Source organism: Tenrec ecaudatus, chromosome 4 (assembly GCF_050624435.1).
Source record: "Tenrec ecaudatus isolate mTenEca1 chromosome 4, mTenEca1.hap1, whole genome shotgun sequence".
Classification (NCBI taxonomy): Eukaryota; Metazoa; Chordata; class Mammalia; order Afrosoricida; family Tenrecidae; genus Tenrec; species Tenrec ecaudatus.
The window spans coordinates 85,448,349-85,464,259 of record NC_134533.1 but is presented as its reverse complement, the minus strand read 5'-3'; the positions used below and the strand labels follow the sequence as shown (position 1 = coordinate 85,464,259).

The following is a 15,911-nucleotide window of genomic DNA, read 5'->3' as shown; positions in this document are numbered from 1 at the left end:
ACCTTTAAATAGTATACTCGTTTAATTACCTGATGTCAACTTTTAATCTAACATGAAAGGAAGGCTATTAAGGGTGTGGGCCAGACCCTCGTCTTTGCAGTTTGTGTGCTCACCTAAAGAAACATTTTTCATTCCGTGCTTTCAAAGGTAACTCCCTTCCCACACCGAAATTAACTTTCAAGCTTAGAAACCAAGATAAGGGCCATAAGTGCATTTACTGTGCCAACTCTAGGACACTTCCCAGGTGTGGTCAACACAGAATCTAGAGGGCAAAGGTGAGTCACGGGGCTTGCTGGAGTGCAGTCTGTTGGACACGGAGGCCGTACAAATCTGTCTTTGAAATGAGTGTAGTGATTGCACAATGTATTTACCCAAATGACAGGAAGAGAACACAGCAAGTCATGAGGCCACTGCGTCCTTGATCCTGCACCAAACCTCACATGGACGCAGTTCTGTGGGGGAAAGGCAACAGCCAGACCAGCCAGAGAAGCCCTCACCAACACGGGGCCATTTAAATTAAGGAAGGGACACTACGTATGATTGCTGGCAACCAGACTTGTACACAGGAACCGGATCACAAGACCAGCTTCTCCCCTCAGTTACTTCCTCTCTCAGAACCCCCTGCTGTTTGTGTGTACAATGAGGGGGTGGTTGGGCAAAGTAAGCTCCTTGAAAACGTTGTATTGGCTTTTTTCTTGGGTCACTAAATCCTCCACACTGCAGGGCAGAAAAAGAAAACTAACGTATCAAAAAAATTGCACGTGTACACGACATGGCAAGTCTCCTAAGTGCAAGGCACGAATCTTAACAGGAAACCAAACGAAATGAAGGTCGTGACCACTTAGCAACAGGGCGGAAAAGTACTTCTCCAGCCACTGCGGGGGGTGGGGGCTGCAAACTCAGCTTCAAGGAAGAAAAGAAATTAGTGGATTCAACGCTGACTAGACCTGAGAGGCGTCGGAAAAGCGGGGACGAAGGGCAAATGACAGTGAACCCCACAAGGGAGCTTGCCCTCTTTGCTCCGGTATTTCGGTCACCCTGTAGCTTGTCGCCTTCCTCCCCATTTCTCGTACCACACTTACCGAGGGGGGCCGTCTAGACTCAGCGCTGACAGCTGGGGGCGCCCCAATTCGATTGTGGTCGCCCTTTCCCTGCAAGAGTTTGAGCGGTCCCTTGACAGCGTCAGCTGGCCCTGCCGGCCCCCCAGGTGTGGGCTCCTCGCGGGACGCCCACCTGACGCCCGCCCCGCCCCCCGCCATGACCCCGCCCCCGGGCCCCCTGGTTCCGGCCATCCGGCGACTGGGAGGCGTGCACGGTCCGCGGGCTGCCACACTTGGCGCCCTGCGCTCTCCGGCTCCGGTCCCCCAGCCTGCAGGCTCCGCTGCGCTCGCGCCGCCGCCATGGGTCCCGGGCCCCGCTCGCTGCTGCCGGCCGCCCTGCTGCTGCTCCTCGCCGGCCGGGGCGCCGTGCTCTGCGACACACCTGCCAACTGCACCTACCCCGACCTGCTGGGCACCTGGGTTTTCGAAGTGGGCCCGAGCACTTCTAACCGCAATGTCAACTGCTCAGTTGTGGGTAAGCTCAGCCCCGATCCCTGCCTCTCAGGTGCCATGCACCTCTCCAGTCCGCCCCCCCCACCCCTGGACTCTTTCTCCCCAAGGCGCCCAGCGCCATGCGTGCAAAGACCCACCAGACTTCTTGGCTCGGGTCCCCTCCTTTGAGTGTGTGCTCTTTCCCTCACCAGGGCTGCGAAATAAAAGTTGAGCTGCTCCGAAACTTGTAACTTCACCTTTTCTTGGTTAGCATGGGTTTGGATGTTTTTCTCATTACTCCTTTTCCAAAACAAACAAACAAACTCCAAAACTGTTTGTAGCCTTCGGTTGGGAAAATAGTTGAGACATGCAATCTTTGAATTCTCGATGCAATCGGACTTTTAAAAAAAGTCTTGCTTGTGAAAAGAAATGCACTCAGCCGCACAACCCACAGAAAAGCTAGACTCATTGTTCTCCCCCTGCTGGCTTGTGGTTTATACCCTGTAGGTTTCATTGGGTCACATGTTGTTGCTACTACCCCTAGACAACTCCTGTTTCATGTGTTGCAGGAAGATATATATATATATATATATATATATATATATATATATATATATATATATATATATATATATATATATATATATATATATATATATATATATTTTGGAGGTGGAATGATGCTAAACACACTTTAACCATTAATTAAATTTGGAAATGCTCAGAACAAAGTACATGCCTGACTCCTGTTGGGCTCTCAAGAAGAATCTAGTGTTTGGCCACCCCATTGTATTCCATATGCCCTCAGATCTCACAGCTTCTCCAAGGACAAAGAATCTAGTCATTGGACTCTGGTTGGGGAAAGAAAGACCACACAACCCAGGGTCCGAAGCAGCACATTCTTGTCCTTTCCAGCCCTTGCATGACAGTGTGCTCTGTGCAGACGTGAGAGAGGCTCTCCTCCACAATTTCCTTGTCAGCAGAATGAGGATCGCCATTTGTTACTGAAATCGACCAATTGATCCTGGGAATTTCAACCATCTTGTGTTGCCTTAGACTTGAGCTTGGAAGTGAGGGAGGGAAGGGATGTCAGGATTTGCAGTCAGTCTCCTATTACAGAGCATTCATCTGAAAGCCAGAAACGCTGTCTAAAGGACAGCCTCTGTCTACAAACCATACCTTGGGCATTATTGCAACAATTAATATTCATAGATGTGAACCCCCATCTTCTCCGCACACATTTGTTTTGTGGGATGGGCATCTCAAGTTCTCCTACATACAAGGATAACTCAAGCAGTATCGATACTCGGATTCTAGGTCATACTTGTGCAGGTTTCTTTCAAACTTGAGGTTTATGCTGGTCTCTCGGATCAGGGGGTGGCTGCAGACATGTTCCCTCAGCAATTACTCAGCTAAGTCTCTGTAGGGTGCCTTCAAAAATAAAGGACCAATCCAAACACAGCGGGTTCCCAGGGGATTTGCTAGGTCACTTCCAGGGCAGGCAGAGAGGTCAGTTCAGAAGGCCATGGTGACTGTCTTTGGAGATTGCAAAGAGCTGACCTTGATAGTGTTCTCAAAGTACCCAGGGCAATCACATATGTTTTAAGAAAATTGTATACTACATTGGTGAGAATAAGGGCAGGAAGCGTCACCAAGCCTTTTTTTTCATCGTGACAATGTTCCTACTCATCCTTTTAGGACAGGAGAGGTTGTCCTATGGGAATTTTGCAGGGAAACCCTACCAGATCGACCCTGTAGGTCTGATCTTGCCCCTTCAGATTACTTGTTGTTTCCCCAAACTCAAAAAGGATCAAAAAGACCTACAACTTGAGTCCCTTGAGGATGCCCAAACTGCCATTTTACATGGTAGGCACTGAGAAGTGCACAGTCCTTTGGGGAAGGATTGGGGAGGGGAAACACTGCCTTCAGACATGTATAGATGCAGGTGGAGGGTATGTCTAGAAATAATAGTTTCATATTTTGCTATTTTCACAAAGATTTCCATGATTTTGTAGCCATCCTTTTTGACTTACCCTCGTGTTTTGGAAGGATTCAGATTCTGAGATTCTGAACTATAGAGCTGTGAAGGGGAAAGCTTCCCCATTTTTTCTTCTTTAAGCAATAATTTCCTGTCTTCTCTTGGGCTTAACACTTTATCCTCCTTACAAACTGGTCGCTAGTCTTTGTGTCTCTTTGCTCTCCCCTTTATTCTCCGATTTTTCACTTTTTTACCATTATTGTCTCACTCCTTGCTCTGGGTTTGCCTGTGATTTTCAACATCTGGAATGCCTGTGGGAAACATGGACAATCTTCTGCACTGTTGGATGCTGTGGGAAGGCTGCTCAACTCAACCAGCCTCACTGCCGTCATGTCCTTTCCCAGGGCCCGCAACCCCATAGGTCAGGGAGCACTGCCCCAGTGGGCTTCCAAGACGTGAATCTTCCCTGGGAGGGAAGGCTAGGGCTTTTCTGGGGGTGGGGATTTCTCTGCATGTTGAGCTACGAAGCATTGCAGAGCCCCCCTGCCCCCCTTGAGAGGCTTGTATGAGACCTCTGGGACTGCACAGAGGCATGCAGCAAGGTGGATACTGATTTCTTCACAAGCCAGTCTGTGGTTCCAGATTGAGTCACATAAAGGGAAAGTAGTTTAATCAAATAATGGAAACTGTTTTCACCTTCTTGAATTCCAAATACCTAAATGTCCTTTCTTGTGTGCTTTCTTTCCTCTAGGACCCCCAGAAAAAAAAGTAGTCGTGCACCTTCAGAAATTTGCCACGGCATATGATGACCTGGGCCATTCGGGCCGTTTCACCATCATTTACAATCAAGGCTTTGAAATTGTGTTGAATGACTACAAGTGGTTTGCCTTTTTTAAGGTTAGTTTTATGCAGCATGCGCTGTTCTTTTAAGTGATTTGATATTTGAAACCTCTTCTGATTAGGCGACCCTCTGACTTTTCGTTTTAGATGAAAATGATAACCAGAACTGCCTCTTTATTTCCAAGGGAAGTTAGATGGTATAACCGTACCACATCATTTAAATCTGTGATTTCACATATTTAAGCAGTAGGTTAGAGAAGAAAACACATAGACCGATCTAAATTTGAATAGGTACAGCCTATTTGTACTTAAGATCACGTTTTGGGCAAGTATAACAAAATTCTTAATTTCTTTATTATGCACCATTATTTTTAAATGTTTCTTTAGCTACTTGGCTATGTATTGAATCTCTATGAAATATATAGAAAATATAGATTTTGCTTAATTGAAGCTGTGCTCTTTCTTAATGTGAGAAATTGACTTCAATGACTAAGTGAATTGAATATGTTAATATGGATAATTTATGTCATTAAAGTAAAACACAACCGTAGAGAGCATGGAGTGAGTCTGTAGGCTAATTAAAGTAGCAGGGTGCTAGCCCAATCCAGTTTGTTTTCTTCTCTCACTGGCATAGAACTGTTTCAGTTTTGTATTCTGCTTCAAATTCCCTATGCATTCTAGCGTACAATAGTGTAACACACACTGCAGTCCATCCCCAGATGTTTCTTCTGAAATTGGAATTATTCTTGTAACTCCCTGACAATCACTTCTGCAGCCTAAAAGTAGCTGCTTTTCAGTACAGTATAAATAAAGACAGACCTTTCATGGTGTAGGGTTCACAGTTTGGGGAACATCTGGGAATAGTTAGCCAAGTCTAAGGATTCATGGGAAAGTGATTTGATTCGTAATCATGTATGTAAATGAAACTGTTAAAGACCACAAAAGCCAAAGTACTGGCAAAGGCTCAACTTGTGAATGTGTTGTGATTTGTCCCCAGGATAAGATGTTACGTGTGTGCCAGTCATATGTCTTAAATTATCTTTCAGCAGACTGTTGTTTATTGTTTTTAATGTGAGGACCTTTTTTTTAAAAAAAAAGATGATTTTATTGGAGACTCTTAAAGCTCTTATAAAATCCATGTATCAATTGTATCAAACATGTTGCCATCATTATCTTTTTAAACATTTACTTTCTATTTGAGCCTTTGTTATTAGGTCCTCTCTTCCTTCCCTTCCCCCCTTGTGGCCCCTTGATAAATGAGAAATTATCATTATTTTCATGTCTTACACCGACCGCTGTCTCCCTTCCCCCACCGTTGCTTCCCCCTCCTCTCTTCACCTTCCCCTACTCTCCTGGTATCACGACTCCCATCTCTGTCCATGAGAGGTTTCCGCGAGTCAAGACCTAGAAGACAGAGAAAGTTCTCTCTCTCCACACGCAGTGGCTACTCTGGTTGTTTTCTAGCAGATTTAAGTCACTCATGCCTCCTGCTGATGGCCAACTTTGTGAATAAGAATCAGCATGAATCCAACATCCAGCATGTGGAGATTCATCCAGCCCCTACCTTCCCATTTCTCCATCATTTCTGACACCAGCTGCCCAGGCAGCACACCCTCTCTGACCTTAGCCCCTCAAGACCGTGCACCATCTTTAGAGGGCTAACTTGGCAGATGCCAGCCACACCTTTGGAGTCTGCATGATGTGTCACCTTCACTTGCAGGTTCTGCCTCACAGAGGTCATGGAGAGTACTATGCTCATGATTATAGATTTATTATTGCTACAGGATACAAGTCAGAGTGATCATAAGAAACACATGAGGGAGAACTGGGAGGGGTTCCAAGTGATGCTTCTGTGTCTCAAAGAGGACACATCACCCTACCTTTGCTAGGGAGACTCCCTCAGCCTTCATAAAACTCACTGTCATCGAGTCCATATTGACCCCTAGCCACCCTGCAGGAGAGGCAAGAACTGCCCCTGTGCCCTGTGGGTTTCTGAGCCTGTCCCTTTTTATAGGAGTCACAAAACCCATCTCTCTCCCTTGGAGTGGCTGGTGGTTTTGAACTGCTGACCTTGTGGGTCACAGCCCAATATGTAATGACTACACCACCAGCTCTCCTCTGAGCCTTCATAGTCCTGGCTTTTACTGGCCAGTCTTGCATGATAAACTAACCCGTTCCACCTGAGAATAGTTAGTGGCTTCCGGGGTGAATCTTTTCTGGCCTGCCCAGACAAGGGCCCTAGAAGATGGTAGCCCTCCTTGCACCACATGGAACATGGAGGGAGGGCTGGCCAGAAGTAGAAACCCCGTCCTTGTGGAGTTCTTATCTCTCCATCACTAACAGTTCTCAAGTCAGGTAGGGCCCAGGTTTTCTCTCTGGAATCTGTAGGAAAAATATATTTGTTTAAGGGACTTCAAATAGCAGGGGAACAAATTTCCATGATCTGAATTCCATTTCTATCATGAACTTTTTAAGGTGCACTTTTCTGGAATGTTGGCCTTAATATTCCTTTGTTTTTCTCTCTCTCTCATCAATACCATTCTATTGTCTAGACCAGAGGTCCTCAAACTTTTTAAACAGGGGGCCAGTTCACTGTCCCTCACACCCGTTGGAGGGCCAGACTGTAGTTTAAAAAAAAACTATGAACAAAGACCTATGCACACTGCACATATCTTATTTTGAAGTAAAACAACAAATGGGGCTAAAACACTTGGCGGGCTGGATAAATGTCCTCGGTGGGCCGCATGTGGCCCGTGGGCCGTAGTTTGAGGATGCCTGGTCTAGAAGGTCCCAGGTGATGCATCACCCGTAGCAGCAGGAAATGCGATTGTAATTCATCATCGGAAGCTAATGGTAGATGCACTGGTCCAGGTTGACCAGAGGAGGGTTTCCATACTCATCACACTGCTATGCACGTATGTGATGCACATGAGCACTTAGTTGGTATTTGTTTTATAAAAAATGAAATAAAGCAAATCAAGTGAAATGAATGAATGTAGTAGAATTGAGCTGGGGAAATAGGAAGTTGAGTAAATTAAGTGGGAGATGAGGCATAGTATAAAAATAAATGAATTTTATTCATTTGGTTTAGGAGTGGGAATCCAAATAAGTTTTACTCATTTGGGTTACTCACTTGGGAAACTAGTGGAGAAACTTCTAAAACCACTGTTTAATTACGAGGGGAAAAAAGAATCAGAAGTTGAAGAGGACAGTTTCCTCCCATTAGTATTTCCCCAGAAGGCTGTGTGAGCTCAGTTTCAAGAACAGTGTGGAAATCGTGCAGATAGAGAGAAAGGCTGGCAACTAGAGAGGACTCAACAGTGCTTTTTTTGCCTTTTAAAAATCAGTGTACAGTCGCTTTGATATGTTGCCATAGCCTCAGATTAAATCAATAGAAAACCACTTTTTTTACTCCCTCCCTTGTCCCACCTCCCTCCTTCTCCCCAGAAAACCACTTTTTAAAAGAAATAGAGTGTAAGTGTCCTCAAGTAAGAACAGTCAATACTTCTTTATAGGGTGGAAACTTGCATAATCATAACGAATGGAGAGCACAGGCTAACACTGCTCTCTCATTAGAATTAACAATACTGTTTTAGTACATTCTGTAAAAGTGTCTATTTTCCAGAATCTTCACCAGAGCCATGCTGATTTGTCAGGGTGTGTGCAAAAATCATTTCTTTTTGAAAGATTAATACAATATTAGCACCTGTGAGGGGGACATTAAATATTACGTACTGCCACCAAGTTAATTTTGCCTCCTAGTGACACTATCGGTCAGGCAGAAATGCCCTGTGGGTTTCTGAGACTGTAATTCCTGACAGGAGTCTAGTGCCTTGGTTTCCTCCCATGGAGCGGCTGGTGGCTTCCAACTGCTCACCTTGTGGGTAGCCCAATGCATGACCACTCTGCCACTAGGACTCCTGAGGAGGAGATTAAAGATGTCTCAAATGGCCATTCCTCCCCATCCCCCAAAATGCTTATGCCAGAATGCTTCCCATTAGTATATTCTTTCCTGTCCCAGGATTCCACAATTAGTTTCAACATATCAAAAGACTCATGAACTAAGGAGCTTGGGATTTACCAAATCCCAAATTCAAAGGTTTGTCTGGAGGAGCCTCTTCATCTACAAGCCTTTGGAAGCTTGTGATCAGATCAGGTGACCAACTGCTGCTGGAGTCCCAAAAGCCAGAGGTCAGGCAGGTGTAGGGTCCAGAGCAAGAGAGCAAAATGTCTTAAAGTGAAAGCGGGTTCATCATGTTGACTCAGACTCATAGCAACTCTACGGGACAGACTAAAATTGCCCTTGTGGGGTTTTGAGACTGACGTTTTACACGAGTAGAGAGCGTAATCTTCCTCCCTTGAAGCAACCCGTGATTTAGAACTGCTGAGTGTTTGGAACTCTTGTTCTTCTCAAGGCTAATCATAGTTTGTTATCATCCACATAGTCAAATGCCTTTGCGTAGTCAACCAAACACAAGTAAACATCTTTCTGTTGTTCTCTGATGTCATCTGACATCAGCAATGATATTCCTCTTTCCATGTCCTCTTCCGAATCCAGCCTGACCCTCTGGCAACTTTCTGTCGGTGTACTGCTACAACCATTATTGAACGATCTTCAGCAAAATTTTACTTGCTTGTGATGTCAGTGATCTTGTTCCATAATTGGAGCATTCTGTTTGGCCACATTTCTTTGGGATGGACACAAATATAGATTTCTTCAGCCCAGTGCTGGCTTCCAAGTCAATGCTTCCAATGCTTCTTGAGCTTGTTGGGTGGAACATTTCAGTTGGTGTTCCGTCCCAATTCTTGGAGCATTGCTTTGGCTGATTCTTTCAGTGCAAGCTTATCTTTCTTCCTTTGTTACCGTTGGCTCTCTTTCCATCTTCTTCGGATGCTTCCTATGTCATTTAATATTTTTTATGTAGAACCTTTTCCTGTTGCAAGTTGAGGTGTGCATTTTTTCTTGCGTTCTTTCAGTTTAAGATATGCCAAGCACGTTCTTCTTTGCTCTCTTTTCTTTTTCTAACTCTAAGGTTTTGCACATTTCATTATAGTATTTCCCTTAGTCTTCCCAAGCTTCCTTTGGAAAGTTTCTGTTCAGCTCTTTGACTTCATTATTTCTTCCATTTGCCTTAGCTACTCGACAACTAAGAGTCGATCTTTTCTTTCTTTCCTGCCTTTTTAATGAGTTTGCTTTCTTCATGAATGATGTTTTTGATGTCTTCCCATCGCTCATTAGATCTTCAATCATTCGTATTCCGTGCATCAAAGCTGTTCTTGTAACTCACATTGGGTAGGCACAAGGCCACATCTTGGCTTTTGAGAACTTGTTTGTATTTTGTTCAACTTTAACGTAAACTTACATATGAACAATTGATGTTCTGTTCACAATCAGCTCCTAGCCTGGTTTTAGCTGCTGATCTTGAACTTCTTCATGTCTTTTCCCACAGATGTAGTCAACTTGATTTCTGTGTATTCCATCTACAGCTGTCCATGTATAGTTGTCTTTGGTGCTTCTGAAGAAGGTATTTGTGATGAACAAGGATGCTCTTGCTATGACTAGGTGGGTCGTATTAAGTAAATAGCTACATAACAGTTTGTGATTCGGCAAACTTTGTTTTAGCAAGGGTCACCAAAAGTGTTTGACTTGCTTATTATCTAAAGTCAGCTTCCTCTTATCACTTTTCCTCTTAGAAATAAGGCTGCCCCAGCACTATTTCAGTTAAACTTAAAAAAAAGAAGATTCAATAAGCAAAGTAGAATATACATACGATAATTGGCTTAAAAATTTCTCTTCCCAGAATGCAGTAGTTTCAGATAAACATTTTTACAGAGATAAGATATCTTGTTCCTTTTGCATGTTTAACTCAAAGTGTGATGGACACAGATTTTTATCAAGGATAAGCGATAAGGTGAAACTGACTTTAGATGATAAGTGAGTCAAACACTTTGGGTGACATTTGCTCATGTGGGAGTTTGCTGAATGTTCCTACAAATGACAGGGTGTTTCCAAAAATTCTGGGGAAATCATGCTGGTTAGGGTGTTTATCTTCAGAAAACCACCACCGTACTTCTTGAGAGACTTTTCAGTGATACACTGAATCTACCCTATAAGCTTAGGAAGTATTTTTAAAGTAATTTTTTTTTATAAAGAATCACCAAAACTTAAGCAGTAACGACTATTGAACATGGCATGTCTTATCTAAATGACAACACTGCCTAGTCAGTTTCCTGCCATTACAGACAAATCTGGCAATTGTTTTTGAAGTATACCGCCGCTTACATATATGGTTATTCTTCAAAGCAGTTGGATTTTTGAATCTCCCTTGATTCATACCTGACCCTACTGTGTGCTTCCTTCTATCTTCTTCCAATAGCCTTTCATCATATTGTTGAATCGCTCCGGCTACAGTGTTGAGCAGTTGCCACCTGGTGCATGTTTCCTCAGACCCCTGCTCTGCCTCCTGTCCCTGGAGAGCATCATGGAGTACAACAAGGCTTTAGCCTCCCTTGGAAGCAATTGTGAGAACAATATTATTTGTTCTAAACTTGTTTCCTTTCTTTCTATTCCGATCTCCCCCTAAAAGATCCGCATTTTTCATGGTTTGGGTTTGTCTTCCTTTCCCAGGGCTGCCGTAAAAAAAACCCCATAATGTGGATGGTCTCGACAAACAGCCATGCGTTTTCTCGTAAGCCAACTTCAGGCATGTACAGGACTCTGTTCTCTCTGCATTTTCGAGAAGGTCGTCTCTTGCGTCTCTAAGTTCTGGTAGTCCCACTAATGTCCTGGCTTTTAAAGAGATCCTCAATGTTGGCTTCAACCTATTTCCTTGTGAGAATGTGACCCCTATTATTTCCCTGTCAGTTCTTGGATTTGTAAGAAACGAAGAGATCAGGATTTATTCAGTGTGGCCTCTATAATTTTCTCCCCCAAAACAAAAACCTCCACCATCCCTACCCCTGTGAAGCTCACAGTCACAAGTACAGGGACCAGGCTTTCAACACATCATGTTGTGGAGACATAATTCATTCCCCAACAAACTCCTATGAGTTTCCTCCACCTTTGGCTTTAACTGCTTTGAGAAATGGGTGGTAGAGTACGGATAGAGGATCTGGGTATAGAACATCAGGCTAGGTGGAAACTTGGACCCGTAGAGGTTTGCACAGGAAACACTAAGTTTGTATTTTGTTACTTGCACTTTCTCAACCAAGCAAGGGGATGGAAACTCACCAGCAAGCAGGGTCCCTCCTGGAGGGGACCTTTCACATTGAAAACCAACTTCTGTGAAATATTAAGGAATATTAGGCCTGGGGCAAAGCAGACCTATTCTTAAGCATTCAGATTCAATTTTCTTTTTAAACTGCTGTGCCTGGCCAAACGAAAGGTCCCATTACATTGAGTAGCGGGCATCCAGGTGTGGTTGTATGTCTTTGGCACCCTCCAACACGTTTGCCTTACTTAACTGTACCTGCAAATGAAAATCAGCTGACTGCTTACCTAAGGGCAGTGCAAGGAAACACAATGAATAAAAATGTTTAATCATGGTTGTCTTATTGTGGTGGTAGGATAAAAGGTTATTAATATTATTTTTTGTTTGTTTTATACACTTTATATTCTATATTGAGCATGATGTTAAAAGAGCGCATTTCACTGAGTTACTCTGTAGAATGCAAAAGTTTTATTTAGAGATTTGGAAATCGGGAAGCATCCAGGCTGAAAGCCAGACTGCACCTTCCAAAGAACAAGAAAAGAGTCACGGTATCACCCTGACAAGCTTATGGGAAACCTAGTTACTCAGATGGCAGGCAAGGATTAATTGACTTGGAATACAGTCTAACCTGCTATCTTTTGTTAAAAACAGATATTGGGGAGATTCTGATTAACAGGAAATTGGTAAATGTTAATTTGGTTTTGACTGGTTTCATGACATGAGCTCAGCACGAAGGACTCCATGTTGGGTTAATGATGTAGATGATGGCTGTGTAACGTGAAGTCGTACCACAACACACCAACCTCCCTGCCATCGAGTCGATGCTGACTCATAGCAACCCCCTGTGGGTTTCCGAGACTGTGACTGGAACGCGAAGAGAAAGCCCAGTCTTTCTCTGGACCAAGCAGATCGAAACCCAACTCCAGCACCCGTCAACTCCAGCACCCATCATCACCATTGAGTCATTTTAAACTCCTGGTGATCCTGCGTGTCAGTACAACTGTGCCGCGTGGAGATTTCATGGCTTCAACCTTTCAGAGGCAGATTGCCAGGCCTTTTTTCTGAGGTGCCTCTGAGTGCCTTTGAGCCACTAACCTTTCAGCTCCTAATTGAACATTTAATATCCTCTTACTAATTGCCCAGAAGAAAGATGTCATGTGAAACAAAACTCAAAAATACAAAAAAAACAAAACAAAAAAAAACCCACCTTCCCAACTAAATAGGCTTTCTAACCTTTTCTCATTTCCCTATAGTTTCTCAGAAGGAGTAAAAGAAACTGATTGGAAAAGGGAGCTTAAGACAAAGAACTCATTTGACTTGGAAGATTCAGCTACACAAGGGCTGAAAAAGATGCAGCCGAAGGACACTGGGGCTTGGTTAGGTAGAAGAGTTTCTTGGAAACACTCGGGGAAATTTTGCGCATTGATTTTTGAGCCTTTGTGTGGGGCTATCAATACCAGTGTCCCTGAAAACATTGGCACAAATGTCTGTGAAGCTGATTACAACTCAGGACAAGACTGATGTGTTGAGAAATCCGCACCAAAGGGTCCAGTAACCATTCTCTATGTGCTGTTAACTTCTAAATGTCAAGCTTTCCAGACCAGCCAGAAATCTATCATGTTACTCTAAGGATAAATTTGAACATCTTCTGCCATTTCGTCCACACTGCCTTCCAGGTTCATTTTTTAAGATATAAAATTTTGGATTTTGTTCCTGCGGTAGCTCTACTTTTTTATATATACACACTCATGAACAGAGTCAGTGCCTCACAATTATATTTTTCTTTATAAAAGTGACCTAGATTTTTAAGAGTGTTTTAATTGAAGGGAAGTATCTGAAATTTAGCACTGAATGCATGTTATCATATGCTTTCATCTTTTGACTTTTCATGGAGATTCTTAATGTCAGTGTACTGAATGACTCAGTGTACCATTGTAAACTTTTCATAGGACGTCACTGATTTTATCAGTCAGTTATTCATGCAGCTGGGAACGGTGGGAATATATGATTTGCCACATCCGAGGAACAAACTGGGTGAGCTCCATTGAACTACTTTTAATTCCTTCTATAAGCAAGCGTTTTTTTCCCTGGTGGATTCTGCATATTAATATTTGATCATTTAGCAGAAAGAAGGCCGCCTGAAAAGAGGGTGGCTTTCTTCTTGGCTGCTTGCTTGAGGCTGCTTATCTGCTGCTACTTACCTGCCTGGGCGATTGTGCACGATTCCTGCCCCCCACCACCACTTTTACATGTTCTGTTTACACACATCAAACAGACGCTTCAAGTGCTCTTCAAATAGACCAGAACCTAAGAGGCAGTGGCTCACTTAAATAAAGATTGGCTCAAATTCAGTCCATATCCTTAACATATAAAGGCACGAAGATGGTTTTAAATGGGTTCAGAGAGAACTTGTTTTGCTATAGGTTGCTTATATTTTTCATGAGGACTCCCTCCCTTCAGAGAAAATCCTCGTGTGAGGCCCTGCCAATTTAGATGGTTCTCCAGTCCAGAAGATGGCTTTTCCAGAGAAAGGGGCATACCCGTCACTTACCCTGTTGTGCTACCACCCATCCTTCTGCAACCGGCTCTATTCACAACGTGGAATGTTGCCTGGAAAGAGAAGGATCGCATGCTCTCTACATTTTCCTCCATCTCAGGAGTTGAAATCATGGTTCTCTCTGAACCCATAAGATTAGATGTCCAAATTATGATGGAAAAATGAGTGGCTAGTTGATGGAAATTTATGCTTCTTTGCATTTCAATTAGCACTCTTTCTCTTTATACGTCACTGGCCCCTGACATCTGAGAAGTGAGATATGAGAAAAGGAACCGACACCATGCCCTCACTTTCATTTCAGTTTTGCCAAATGTTAAATGGACCAGTCGTGGTCCATACAACTTCCAGGTCAGAATTGCTTATCAGCTGGGCCACTTCTTCATGTAGAGTTTTAGAAATTTTCCCCCCAAATGTTGAAAATAAACAACTGCAAACCCCATTAGCAGCTTGCTATGCACGTTTCCGAGATCACCTGTAACTGGGAAACATACCATTGAGCGTGTTGTGAGCGCCCCACTGTAACGAGGGTTCTGAAAGTGTGTAGACACAATGTTGTAGAGAAGTGCTGGCGGAAGCTGCACTGCTACATCAAGACAACACTTTCTGACTGGACAACGTTTGTATTAAAAAGCAGTTCGTATTCAAGTCATTTTAAAGTTTAAAAGTAAAACTCGGCTAAACAGTTCCAAGACAACCCCAAGGTCACTAGTTCCAAGACATCTAATGTTTACTAATTTTGAAACAGGATATGTTCAACTTGGAAAACAAGGTAGACTTATTAATTTTGATGACTTCCTGAAAGAAGATGTTTCAAGGGAAAAGTAATAGATCATGAAACCTGTCCGTTGTTGTTGTTGTTGTTGTTGTTGTTGTTTCCCTGGATCTAGTCACCTTGAAACAATTAGGTGGAACAAAATAACCCCCTTCTAAAGGCTTCGTTTAAACTATAGCTAAATGTTCTGTCCCTTAGAGAGCACAGTACTCTAATGACAACGACCGTTAGTGATGTGCGTGAAAGAACCCTTTAGGTTTTATAACGCACACTGGAACTTTAAAAAAAATTGAAGCAACCCTAATCACCAGTCAAAGTGAGCATTAGAGTTGAACATAATAAACCATCTCCTGAATTCTTTTCAGTAGTTGAAAAAATGTAAATCATGTCAAATCATCTCATTGTAGGACTTTTCAGAATCTTCATCATGTTTTATGGTGGGTATCTTGGGAGGAAAGCATCATAAGCAACTTTTCCCAAAATCAGTTTTATTTTTTCCTACAGGAAAGTAAGTTAATCTCATAAGACAGATTACAAAAATCTGCCCTAAATGCCTTCACTTTTCATTATCATTGGGACACTCTCCAGCTCGTATCCAAGATAAGCCCTGGTGTTCATACTATAAATGAGACAAATAGTCTAGCTCCTGGTGAGACGAAGCTAAGGAAGACGAAGCCCACGTTTAGAATGTGTGAGTGATACATGACAATATACCTAGGTTGGTAGAGTTAGCCTGTTTACTAAATGGATTTCAAAATTATTTTAGGTTTATGCAATAAAAGTCCATTTTCAAGTGCATCTGCATGTGCTTCTTATGCATGTTGGCTACTTGTGCAGGAAATGATGCTTAAGCTTTCTGCTTGAGAATGTCAGCTTTTTATGAATGTCTTAGTAGCATAGGAAAAATACTGGCTTCTCAAATCACTTTTTACTGAATGTTAATTAATATGTTGAACATTACTGATTAATATGACCAAATCATTTTATGCTTGTCATTTTTTGGTGATGTAACCATTTTTCA

General features: G+C 42.9%; 1 protein-coding gene across 2 annotated transcripts in view; it reads left to right on the top strand.

The window, feature by feature from the left end:
* The first annotated feature begins 1,291 nt into the window (after positions 1-1,291).
* CTSC (cathepsin C) overlaps positions 1,292-15,911 on the top strand; it is a 53,224-nt gene continuing 38,604 nt past the window's right edge. Inside the window, exons 1-3 of one of the 2 annotated variants that reach the window (XM_075546431.1) lie at positions 1,292-1,575; positions 4,262-4,407; positions 13,511-13,595. In XM_075546431.1, the coding sequence (XP_075402546.1) occupies positions 1,401-1,575; positions 4,262-4,407; positions 13,511-13,595 (406 nt within the window). In that variant the 5' untranslated portion in view covers positions 1,292-1,400. The remainder of the gene's footprint in view (positions 1,576-4,261; positions 4,408-13,510; positions 13,596-15,911) is intronic. The other variant, XM_075546430.1, reaches the window with a different exon arrangement.